The 13761-nt window shown below is 31.2% G+C and overlaps 1 protein-coding gene across 1 annotated transcript in view; it reads right to left on the bottom strand.

Annotated features, from left to right (window-relative positions):
- Positions 1 to 4231: 4231 nt before the first annotated feature.
- Positions 4232 to 13761, bottom strand: part of LOC139499656 (S-adenosylmethionine-dependent nucleotide dehydratase RSAD2-like) — a 28632-nt gene continuing 19102 nt past the window's right edge. Inside the window, exons 7-10 of the mRNA XM_071288410.1 lie at positions 13418 to 13567; positions 10720 to 10752; positions 8008 to 10155; positions 4232 to 4340 (exon numbers count right to left, since the gene is read on the bottom strand). Coding sequence (XP_071144511.1) covers positions 9991 to 10155; positions 10720 to 10752; positions 13418 to 13567 — 348 coding nt within the window. The 3' untranslated portion in view covers positions 4232 to 4340; positions 8008 to 9990. The remainder of the gene's footprint in view (positions 4341 to 8007; positions 10156 to 10719; positions 10753 to 13417; positions 13568 to 13761) is intronic.

Below are 13761 nucleotides of genomic sequence, written 5' to 3'. Positions count from 1 at the left end.
TTTGTTATATATATTGAGACCAGCTGGTGTAAAAGGCCGTGTCCGATGTGTCCTTATTTTGGGTCCATTGTCTATTTGTTTAAAAATATATAGCTTTTTTGTTTTTGAAAGATGTTTTATTTGAAACCTGGAAATCAGTATTCACCTTTTTCATTTTTTTCCTTCGTGTCATACATTCCAATTGAAGTCTGATGCCTGAAGCAGCCAATAAAAAATTTATCATAAATAAAATAGGGTTATAAGTTCTGTTTTTAGTATAGTCCCTGTAGATACATTGATAATAATTTAATTTTAATATGTTTGAAATTTTAGATTTTTTTTTTACTTTGAGTGGTTGTATTGGTGAAATAGTAATACTTAGCTAGTTGATAGTTTTTGTTTCTTATCTTATGACCAGCTAGATGTTAGAAATTCTCAAAAAAGAACGAGAATCAAAAATGAACCTAAAATAATCAGTAAAAGAGGAAAGGCATTTCAGTGAGTGCATTCTTCTTTGGGATTCTTTTATCTCTCCTGAAAGTTATAAAAATGACTTACAGATCTGTCCTGTTTTGATTTTTAAAGTGTGGTCTTTACTTGTTGTGTCGTCATGTTGCTGTAGAGTTAATTATATTTAAAACAGAGCGGTCCTAATTTTTAAGGAATGTCTTATAGGGTGAATAATTTTTAAAATATTTTCCTTGTACAATTTTGTAGTTACTTCATTACATTTCCAAATAGTAGCTTCCAAAATATCAATGGAAATAATATATGTCCCTGTTAGACTTATTTTCAAAATTGCGGGGACTGTTTCAAAAAAACTATTACTGCAAAAACTGTTTGTAAGCTGTATATGTATAAACTAAAATGTCCATGAACAAATTATGATGAATGAAAGGACTTTTTCTGTTTCGAATTATTTTCTAGTTTGTCACAATTAAAACGTTGTAATACATCTGTAGGAAATCAATTTATAATTTGTCAGCTTCCGGTACATAAAATATGCACTGTAGCATTCATTGTTAGTTATAACAAATGTTATTAAAACAAAATCAATCTATAATATTGCTATATATTCGTGTTTTCAAATAAATGCTGTAAGTTAGAATTTTCAGAAACAATTTAAACTGAATTTTACTATTTTGTATTGTTTAAGCTATATTGTTCATATCTTATTATAGAAATATATTTGTATATATGTATTAGAATAGAATAAAAGCATAGTAAAATAGTTTGTTGTTTACTATTTTATGTACTAGTATTTGTATTAACTGATAAAAGACCATATAGACGATGTGTTCTTTGTTTGAATTGGACAATAGTCAATGAAAATATGATACATTTGGAGAACGCGTTCTTAATTTTGGTTTAGCAGTTCAGAATCTTTATGACAATATGTGCAATTGACACGGACATGATGATTTAAACCGAGTTATAACAAAGTAAACGTTGCTAAATCATAATTACATCATGATATATGTCTGGGAGTCAGCTTTCTAGTTTCATAGACAAACATTTTGATCCATAATTACCATTTCACCGTTCTTGGTTTGATTATGGTCCATTGGCAACCTATTCTAATTGGAGGATATTGTAGGTCAATATTACAGAGCCTATAAATTACAAAAAAAAAGTTGTGGACACATTGCCTCTTAGAGAAAAGGCCTCTTCAATTGCAATCTTAAGAAACATTCATGAAAACAAAGATTTGTGGTATGATTGTCAAAAGGACAACCATTCAGAGTGATCGAAAACTGGATGTTAGCAGCTAAAGGTTCGACAGTGAGAAAAATAAACCTATAATAAGCTGTAGAATGGCATGACATGATGAATTGTGTAACATTTAAAGCAAGAAAACTAACGGTCTGAATTTTGAACAAGTCCAAAGTTATTAGTCACAGCAGCAATTAATAGACTGAAACTGTGGCAATATCTTCGTTCCAAACAAACAATCAAACAAATGTTATATCCTCACAAAAAAACAGTTCCCTAGAAACGAAGAAGATCACTATTGGTTTTAGTGCAAGTTGGCAATGGTTAAGGTTACGCACCTAAAAACAAACTGATAAATTAGGAAACGGTTTGGTTTTAGGACAATATCTTTTGAGTAATGAAAAATGTTTCTGGTGGATGTGTCTAAGAGTGATAAAAGAGGGTCGAAAGATACTTGAAGAACAGTCAAACTCATTAATTGAAAATAAACTGTAAAACGCCATGGCTCATAATGCACAAATAAAAGAACACAAGAAACAACATAGAAAACTAAAGACTGACCAACACGAACACCATCAAAAACTGGGGTGATCGCAGGTGCTCCTGCAAGAGTTAGCAGATCCTGCTCCACATGAGGCATCCGTCGTGTTGCTCATGTTAATACAAACCCGGTAAATAGTCTGATTCGGTATTTCACATTCATGAAAAGGGGCGGGGATTGTTGTTACGACGTAAGAAACTAATATCTGTGATACGGTAATTCCCTAACGGTCGACCAACTCGTGATGGCGTCCGTAAAATTTAAGAAGGGATTATATCAACTTCACCATTTCGAACTCTCGGTTTAAAAGCTTCCTTGTGAGCAGCAACCCTCTATCAAGGAAATCATGATAGGAAATACCATCGCGGGAATATCGTTTCAATTGGGAGATATATAATCCGTATGCAGGCGCTGCTGCAATGTTGCTACATAGAAATAAAAAGCTCTCAATTGGGAAGCTGAAATCATCTCGTTTTTGTAAAATTTTGTTTCCAAACGACCCTCTTTATCAATTTCTAGATATGAGGCCGACTTAATTACATCTGTTGTATCCTTTATCTCTAGTTAGATGGGATAGGTGCGTTCAACATAAGTCACCAAATTTTGAAATATTTAGTGATAGAACATCATCTATACAGCGAAAAGTAAAGTCAAGTGATATTGCTAACTTTTTTGGGTCAAAGGTTTATTTTAGAGTTGCTCACATTATACATTATACTGAAACTATTATTGCCTCGGTAACAATAACCATAAAAAAAATTGGTATTAAATCAAGACGACCTAATCCAGCTAGTAACCAAATCAATTATCCGTGGCAATGTCATCATTTAGCACACGTTTAGACAACATCAATCATTATTAAGACCTCAGTGTAAGCAAAATTTTATGAAGAACAGCAATAAAATCAAATAATTTATTAAAAATTCCAGTTATATCAATTGGACTATGCAGCATTTAGAAGTTTAACTTCGTACTATTTTATGCCTTTTAATCTTTTTTTATTCAAGTGTCACTGATGAGACTTTTGTAGACAAAACGTGCGTCTGGCTCAAATACAAAATTAAATGATCGATCTAATAAAATGGTCGCCAATGTAAGACTTTTGTTAAAGGCCTTTCAAAAGTCTTAGAAAATAAAATGTTTTTGCTCTTTATTGTCTTTGTTCTTTTCCGTCTTTGAGCATCCGTCAAGATTGAGTGACTTTCTAGGTGTTAGATGATATTGATAGAGATGATATGCTCCAATAATATACATAATATAGTTTTGAGCGAGACAGATAAGCCCTGATGTTTTATGGATGTTACTATTAGACAGTAGTTTGTGTATTCCATTTTCCCATAAAATCATGATTCCACTTGTATATGCTACAAGTGTTGTAATCAATATGAGAGTGTAAATGTGCAAATGTGGTACAAAATACAATGGCTTGACAATCAACAAACATCACTGGTCGAGCGAACGGATAGATGCGTGCAACTACCCATTGAACTACATTTTTTAAACTTTTACCATTTTCCCTACCGATTATGGTGAATTAAATAAGAACAAAAGGCATAAGTTATACCACCACCAGACTTGTTTGTTTCGGAGATTGATGTGGAGTCTGTTTCGCTGAACTAGTATATATTTACTGAAATACGTCTACTTTCCGAATTGTTCAGTATTTTTGTGATTTTACTTTCTGCATGTTCTCGCCAGGCGGAAAACGGTTGACTTGGGCTGTGTTTTCTCTCTGGTCGGATGGTTTCGACACATTATCCTTTTCCATTCTCTATTCTTATTGCAAATATGAAATTATTAAAATATTCTATTTCCTAATTTTACTTAATATAAATATTTCATGACGTCGTGGCGATGCACTAAGTTCAGTTTGCTACCAGTATTATTGTTTCTCAATCGATTTATGACTTTTGAACACCGGTATACTACTGTTGCCTTTATTCTTTATCCTGAACCATATCATAGATTGAAAACAAATGTTTCAAGATCAGACTCACCTTTGTGACAATGTTAACGTCGTTGTTGCGTTCCAATCAAGGAGAGGCATTTTCACTGTTTATTTTTTTTAGGTTTTAATTTGGTGACAAAAAAATTATAAAAACAAATTCTTTGAATACAGGACATCTCGGCACACTACAAACTCGGGACATGTATAACTCGGCATAGTACAAACTCGGCCTATACAAACTCGGCACATTACCTATACATACTCGGCACACCAATGAATATATTTATGGAAATGGTTCATAAAAAGAAATTTTATATAATAATTGCGATGAGAAAAAAATAAACAAATTTTATTTTAAAAATAGGTGAGAAATGGAACAAATTATAGGACAGAAACTCATATGACAAAAAGTCACAAGTTAAATAAGAAAACACTTGATATAAAAAAAAATTGTTTTACTTTTATAAATAAAGCAAATATTTAATTAAATTTTACTTAAATCAATAAGAATAAAAAAGTTGTTTATGCCTAAAATCTTATAAATGTTCATTTAGCAAGGCTAATTATGGTAGGAAAAAAAAATCGGGAAAATTCATTTTTTCTTGGTCATTGATATATGCTATGTGTATTTACGGTGTTGTCCTCGTTTTTTGCGTATCTAGATCGAATGTCTTAAAACTAATGCACATATTAATGAAAACATTCAGTTACCAGAAGGATGATAACTTCCGGAGCACCTGAGATCACCCCTAGTTTTTGGTGGGGTTCGTGTTGCTTATTCTTTAGTTTTCTATGTTATGTCATGTGTACTATTGTTTGTATGTTGTTTTTTTTTTTTCATGTTTAGCCATGTCAGTTTATTTTCGATTTATGAGTTTGACTGTCCCTCTGGTATATTTCTCCCCTCTTCTATAACTGATAGATAGTTATAAAAAATGACGAAAAATCATTATGTTAAGGATGGAAAAAAGGTGGCCATTTCTACATGTCTCTCGGGTGATATAGTTGTTAGTTTGATAAAATAACCAGAAACAACACTTCTTACAGTTTTCAATTAGTCTCATGACTGATAAAATTTAAATGTAATCGACAGCATTTGTGATAGACCTGACAGGATTTTAAATCATCAGATCACTAGAAAAAACAACAGTCTTAACAACTTGTAAAGAAATTAGGGTGCATATGGAAAGATTAAGTGTTCGAGATTTTAGGAGTTATCCATATTCGAATGTTTTCGTGTAAACATATCATGTTCAGTAATTTATTTATATTATCACCATCGCAATAGTAGTTTCATCAAATATGATAGTTTTCAATAAGAACCTATCTTTTCAAAGGAGAGTTGTCTCATTGGCATTCAAACCATATCTTCTTATATTTATTAATCAGACTTTTTTTTTGGTTAGGTTTCAGTGTATTTTAATTGGAGTAGCATGGAGAGAAAATAAAGGTTTATGAATTTTGTTATGATCCCAGTTTCCAAGTTGGTCCAAATTGGGTCAAAATTAAACTTTTATTTAATTTCAACAAAAAATTGATTTCATATAGGGTTCTTTGATACGTTAAAACTGACCATGGCTTTAGATGTTTGATTTTTGGGCACCATTATCAAATTGCTCCACATTGAGGGCAAAAGGGTACAAAATTAAACTTTATTTGAATTCTTGATATACTTTGATACCCTGAATCCACATGATTATGATTTTATACCATAGAAAGTAAACCATTTTTTATCAACTGCAAAAATTGAAATTATTTGGTTGTATATTGGTATCACGTTGGCGTCATCTTTGTTGTTGTCTGGCGTCGTTGTCAGGCGTCGTCGTCCAGCTTCCTAGTCTTTGTCCGAAGACATTTGGTTTTCGCACTCTAACTTTTGTAAAAGTAAATAGATATCTTTGAGATTTAAACACAAGGTTTATGACCATTAAAGGAGGGTTGGGATGGATTTGAGTGTTTTGGTCCCAACAGATTAGGAATAAAGACACAAAATGGCCCTTATAAGCATTTTTCTTGGTTTTTGCACACAATAACTTTATTACAAGTAAACAGAAATTTATGAAATTTAGCTTAAAGGTCTATGACCACAATAGAAAGTTTGGGAATGATTTTCGGAGATCAACAGGAGCATTTTCTGTTGTGTTCTTGCATAGATTGCAAGTAAATGCAATGTCAAGCTTTCCTTTCATAAGACGACGATAGTCTGTTTGAGTTATGCCTGAAAAAGTGATCATATACGTGCTTTTTTTATGTTGAAAATTCGAGAACAAATAGCAATGGAATTAATAAGACTTGGAGCGAGATATGTTTATAGAGTCAGAGTAAAGAGGCACTTTAGTTATGTACTTATGTATAAAGTTTAATATGTGTTTGCCTACTCAGTATTTACTTTAATATATTGAACTACGGAACACTACGCTCTTCTTAGTATTAATATCAATAAAAGGAAGAACATCGGAATGAAAGTAGATGTGTTAACTATATATATACTAGTATATACATATAAGATACATTTTAAAAACAACTATTTCAGATTTATACAGACAAAAAGTACCAAAATTGATAGAAAAAGTAACAATTTATTACCAAGTAATTATCAATATAGCATACATAGTAACAAGTTCTTAAAATATTTTTTTTATTATAAAAAAGATAACTGTGTATTGTATGTAGCATTTTTTCATAAGCATTTTAAGATGAAGATTCATCTAACTAAATGACTAAATCATATAAATGATAGGAATGTTGGTTTCATAAATACACCCTATAAACAAAGTTATTAGATAAAAATTCGTTGAAAAATTGATTTTTTTTTTTAAATTCAATATATTAAAATTTAATTAATATATATACATACCTGTATTACAAACTCTGTGTACCCATCTTTCACAGTTATCACAGGTCAGTGCTTGTTGTCTGGTAGTGACAACACGGGAACACTCGACACAATGGTCCGTGCCCATTTTTGGACGAAAGTATAAAAATATTAAAGCGGATATACAGAGCAATTCGTGAAACAATTTAAAAATATTAAAAGACTATGAAAATATTTTTAGTTTCTTACCAGATATATATGTACTTTTTACGCAATAAATTTAAAAAGAGGCGGTACTTGACATTTTATTTGGTAGGCATTTGTCACATGGAGTTCAGCAGCATTAACTCAAGCTGCTTTACTAACGGGATATCATAAAAATGTTATCAGGCTGTCATTAAATACCGCTGTTATTAATTATCATGTGATTATTATACTGCAATATATAATCAACACCTGTTTCCTGAAACTTCTCTAATTAAAAGGATAAAGGTAGCCATCCTATTTTTTTTTATTGCAGTTAATTGGAGATAATCATAAACCCGTCATAACACCATCAATAAAATGCATAATCTAAATAGAGGAAATAATGATAAAAAAAGTCACTTCACAATGTTACATATTTACAGTTTATTAGAAACGATGAAAAACGGGGATGCAATTTTTAATGTTTATCAAAATTTTTATAGAAAAAGAAAAAAAAAACGGAATTTCACCGTAAAAATATTAAATACAAACACAACTATTTATTTATTCATTATACACATTTATACCCATAGGGGTGGAGGCATATATAAACTATACAATACAAATATATACACAAACAATATATATGCAGAAATCATAACAAATTAAACATTATATATAAAGTAGTATATAACAGTATATGAGAAAACAATAAAATATACCATTTTTGCTAAGCCATTTATAAATTTTTCAGATATTTTACTAAGTATTAATCTCAAATTAAATGAAAATAAGTCTTTATTGGCACAATAATAAATCTGATACATTTTTATTATAAATGTACCGAGTTTGTAATATGCCGAGTTTGTAATGTGCCGAGTTTGCACTATGCCGAGTTGACGTGTCCCGAGTTTGTAATGTGCCGAGATGTCTTGCTTCCATATATAACCACTAATTCAGGAAAGTAATACATAGTTCGCACGAATTGATTCCTACATATAAAAGTTACTTTCAAAATATGCTAAATATTTTGATAATTCTAGTATGAGATAAAGGCTTTATGACCTAGGGTTACAGTTAAACCCTGGTTGATAATAAAAAGGTAAAATGAAATTGAAATAGAAGTGCATGTGTTCTCTGTTTCTGATGTCCTTTTATTTACACTTAAAATAAAATATATGTGTATGTACATTAATATATTTCATAATTTCAATTAATGTGTAATTATCTAATAACACTTGGTTTTTGTTGTCCCCCATTAATTTAAAAATAGTAATATAATTATGAAATTAAAAAGCTAATAAAGACCTGATACAATGAGTGTGCAATACAATTTAGGTATAATAAACTCCTTGACATACATGTACCTTACAATATGTTTGTTTGATTATGTATAACTACTACATGTATCAGCAGTTAGATTAAACTTTGTTTATAGGGAAATGATTTAATGATTTTAATATGAAATTGCAATTGATACATGTAGTATGTGTTTTATAGTATATGTCTCTGTTAGAGTCTTTTTATAGTATTAAGGGAAGATAAAAGTGTAAATAGATAAACTGTTGACACATAGATATGTCTTGATTGTCGGGATAAAATTTAAAAAAAAAATAACTATCTAATGGAAAGCAACATTGTTAATTTTTCAGTCACTAGACCATTATTTAATGTGCAGGTCCTCAAAAGTGTCGAAAAACTCAGATGCACAAAAAGCAATGCAACTTTATCGAAAATATCGTCTATTATAAGGAGCTCTTATTAATATTACTTCAGCAGAAAACTTAACATCGAAAATTGATCCAAAGTCTCAGGACCATGACCTTGGTGACATCGCCTCAAAAAAGTCGTCAATCTGATATATGTACTTTATAGTCATGCAAATGTTTATTAAAAATAGCTGATCTATTGCAAGTAATTCCTAACAAACAAACTTTAGCAGAAAACTTCACAATTGTTGACTATATCATCATCGTCGTCGGAAATGCAATTGTTATGTCACACTTGACGCGACATCCGTCGCAGACGAGACAAAAGCATCAGTTCGTACTTTGCCAAAAAATCGTTTCTATTGGTCTATTATGAAAAAAAAATATGAAAAGAATGTGTCATCCGGAACAAGTCAAGCTACATATTGTGTCTAATTGAGGCTTTTTAGGATTATACGTTTAGAAAAAAAGAACTTTAAAAAGTATAAACAAAGAAAACATTATGAAAGAATAGAAAACAATAACAACAAAATAATTGGAAAAAAGCTTTTATGATTTTGTGAAAAAAAAAATGGGTCACTGTACCATGTGTACATATTTTCGTTTTTATATCAACACATATTTACAGTTAATTCCTCTTAAAAACGGAATAGTCTTGAGTATTTTCCTTTGATAAATTAATTATAAAAAAATGAATCAATGATACAATTTCCTTTTTTCAAATTAATATTACAGTATGATTAGATAACAAATACCTGTTATTCAAATGAAAAGATTTTCAAATAAACAATTGCAAATTTCTGGAAAATCGATCATGTAAACTCACTTATTTTAGATCAGCCTAAACCGATGTATGTTGCAAAAAATAATATATCAACATTAGCACAAACTTAATAAGCAATAAATAATGTTTTATTCTACAAAATCATATTGAATATGTTTTCGTATAAAAAGTCAGGAATAGCATTTTGGAAGGCAAATATTATTCAATTGAAATCTTTAAATAGTGTGATACTATCAATGGATAGGTTAATACATTTCTCTATGCTATGCTGCCTAAGATATTTATAATCTCAAATGGTCAAGTCAATTTCTATGGTCACCACTCCAATCTTAAGTCCGCTTTACTCCATACGTATTTTCCTCCGCGTTTAAAGAACATTTTCTCATCAAAACCACTAAATAACAAAGCATTGTCCACGCCTACGTCCAGTATGGATTTGGAGGGGTCTTTGTTGCCTTTAGTGCAGTCTAGAAAACGCATCTGTAATAACAAAGACAAGTGCATATTTAGGAGTTTTGACTTAATGACTTTGCGTCAATATTGCTGATTAACATTTAGTCATGTTTTTAATATGTTTGAGTATTTAGACATTTCTTTTATCGTAAAAATATGTGTTATGTATCTCTGTATAAAATCCGAGACAATTTGTTTAAAATAGTCTCAATATAAATGCAGAATATTGTTAAAACATCATCCCTTGCCTAAAAATAATGTTGGTTGTTTTTTTTTTTGGTGATTTTTTTTTTGGGAGGGGGGCATTCATTTAACAAATCCTAGATTATAATAGTAATCAAAGGTACCAGACTTCTAATTTTATACGCCAGACGCGCGTTTCGTCTACACAAGACTCATCAGTGACAATGAGATAAAAAAAAATGTTCGAAAGCCATTACAAGTATATAGTTGAGGAGCATTGAGGACCAAACATTCAAAAAAGTTGAGCCAAATACGGCTAAGATAATCTATGCCGGGGATAAGAAAATCCTTAGTATTTCGAATAATCTATTCCCCATTTTAAATTATTATTATAACCAGAATACTTACATATTCGTCCAGGATGAGGTAGGAGTTCCTCATCTGAAATATAAAACTCACTATAAACAAAAATCATTCATATATTAATAAGTAGTTCACCAGTTCCTGCTTTTCCTGGAATAATTAAAAACATCTCTTTTTTTTTTGTAAAACTGAGTTCTCTACCGATCTTCATTTTTAATTTCTTGGTTTAATGCTATGACATTATATAGGAATATATGTTACGGTTTATAGCGATGAGACAACGTTCCACCACAAGTTAAATGAAGTAGAAATTAGCAATTACAAATCACCGTACAGGCTTCAACAATGAGCAAAACCATATCATAGTAAGCACTAAAATAAAGGCATCAATTGAAAACAAGAGGCTCTCAAGAGCCTGAATGGCTCACCTGAATTTTTTTGGTTTAATCTCTCATCAATGATTATTTTGGCTTTTCAATTTATTTAAATGTTCTTTGAATCGTCCTATTTTCTTCAAAAGCAAAAAAAAATCATTTTCTCCTATGTTCTATTTTAGCCATAGGAGCTATGTTTCTTGACATACAAGGAAATGAAATATAAAATTTATACTAGATACTCTGAAACTCTGAAACTCATTTAGCCTAAGTTTGGCTGAAATTGATACAGCAGTTTCATAAGAGAAGATTTTTTAAAGTAAGTCAACATGATGAACAAATTGTGAAAAAAGTCTTTAAAGGGCAATAACTCCTAAAGAGGTCAATTGACAATTTTGGTCAAATTGACTTATTTGTAGATCTTACTTTGCTGATCATATTTGCTGTTTACAGTTTATCTTTATCTATAATAATATTCAAGATAATGACCAAAAACTGCAAAATTTCCTTAAAATTACCAATTAAGTGGCAGCAACCCAACAATTGGATGTTTGATTCATCTGAAAATTTCAGGGCTGATAGATATTGACCTAATGAACATTTTTACTCCATGTCAGATTTGCTCTTAATGCTTTCGTTTTTGAGATATAAGCCAAAAACTGCATTTGACCCCTATGTTCTATTTTAAGTAACGGCGGCCATGTTTTTTGACGGATCAAAAATCAAAGCACACACTTTGTGCAGGATAATCTAAGGAACAACCATGCTAAGTTTTAACCAAATCCATTCAGTAGTTTCAGAGGAGAAGATTTTTTAAAGTTAGCAAATATGATGAACAAATTGTGAAAAATTGTCATTAAAGGACAATAACCCCTTAAGGGGTCAATTGACAATTTTGGTCATATTAACTTATTTGTAGATCTTACTTTGCTGATCTTTTTTGCTGTTTACAGTTTATCTTTATCTATAATAATATTCAAGATAATGACCAAAAACTGCAAAATTTCCTTAAAATTACCAATTAAGTGGCAGCAACCCAACAATTGGATGTTTGATTCATCTGAAAATTTCAGGGCTGATAGATATTGACCTAATGAACATTTTTTACTCCATGTCAGATTTGCTCTTAATGCTTTCGTTTTTGAGATATAAGCCAAAAACTGCATTTGACCCCTATGTTCTATTTTAAGTAACGGCGGCCATGTTTTTTGACGGATCAAAAATCAAAGCACACACTTCGTGCAGGATAATCTAAGGAACAACCATGCTAAGTTTTAACCAAATCCATTCAGTAGTTTCAGAGGAGAAGATTTTTTAAAGTTAGCAAATATGATGAACAAATTGTGAAAAATTGTCATTAAAGGACAATAACCCCTTAAGGGGTCAATTGACAATTTTGGTCATATTAACTAATTTGTAGATCTTACTTTGCTGATCTTTTTTGCTGTTTACAGTTTATCTTTATCTATAATAATATTCAAGATAATGACCAAAAACTGCAAAATTTCCTTAAAATTACCAATTAAGTGGCAGCAACCCAACAATGGTTTGTTTGATTCATCTGAAAATTTCAGGGCTGATAGATATTGACCTAATGAACATTTTTACCCCATGTCAGATTTGCTCTAAATGCTTTCGTTTTTGAGATATAAGCCAAAAACTGCATTTGACCCCTATGTTCTATTTTAAGTAACGGCGGCCATGTTTTTTGACGGATCAAAAATCGAAGCGCACATTTTGTGCAGGATATACTAAGGAACAATCATGTTAAGTTTCATTCAAATCCATTCAGTAGTTTCAGAGGAGAAGATGTTTGAAAAATTGTTAACGACGACAGACGACGACGACGACGACGACGACGTCGACGACGACGACGACGACGACGGACGCCAAGTGATGAGAAAAGCTCACATGGCCTTTTAGGCCAGGTGAGCTAAAAAGTAGTTGTGGTAGACTTAATTTGAAAAGTTTTACGTTCCCGGTTAAGGTAAATCCAGAAAGGCTATTCGAACGCACCAAATTCGCATTTATCACAAAAAGTATATTGCGGACACATTCACTAAGTTTGATACTGTGCTTAAAACATTAGATAAAATAATACGGTGTTGTTTTATCGGCCGGATCGTAAGATGATGTAACAAATCAACGATAAGTTTGACAGATTTATTTAACATAAGATTACCAACTAAAAAGAAAAAGAAAATTTGTTTTCTGGAGTAAAGGAAACTTACAAAATCGTTAGATTCTGGAGTACAGGGAACTTACAAAATCGTTTAGATTCTGGAGTAAAGGGAAGGTACAAAATCGTTACATTCTGGAGTTCAGGGAACTTACAAAATCGTTTAGATTCTGGAGTAAAGGGAACTTACAAAATCGTTAGATTCTGGCACTAAACAAGACACAGGACTATGTCTGGTCAGGAAGTTTTTAAAATCGTCGTCTGACACAACAAAAGACTCCGCATGCCTGAGGGCTTCACTTCCGGCATTCTCTCCTCCAATCAAAAGACACTGAAACACCTGAAATAAAGTAATATGTCGTAGTAAGCTTTTTTTTTATCGTTTATGCTCTGTGTCAACAAAAAGTAAAATCACAATAATACTGAACTCCGAGGAAAATTCAAAAAGAAAAGTCCCTAATCAAGTGCTCTCCAAACTTTCTATATTGAGCTAACATTTTAATGAATACTTCACATGGCTTTGAAGCACTTGAA

Source organism: Mytilus edulis, chromosome 12 (genome assembly GCF_963676685.1).
Source record: "Mytilus edulis chromosome 12, xbMytEdul2.2, whole genome shotgun sequence".
NCBI lineage: Eukaryota > Metazoa > Mollusca > Bivalvia > Mytilida > Mytilidae > Mytilus > Mytilus edulis.
Note: the sequence above shows the minus strand (reverse complement) of the source record. Positions and strands in the feature narration are given on the sequence as shown.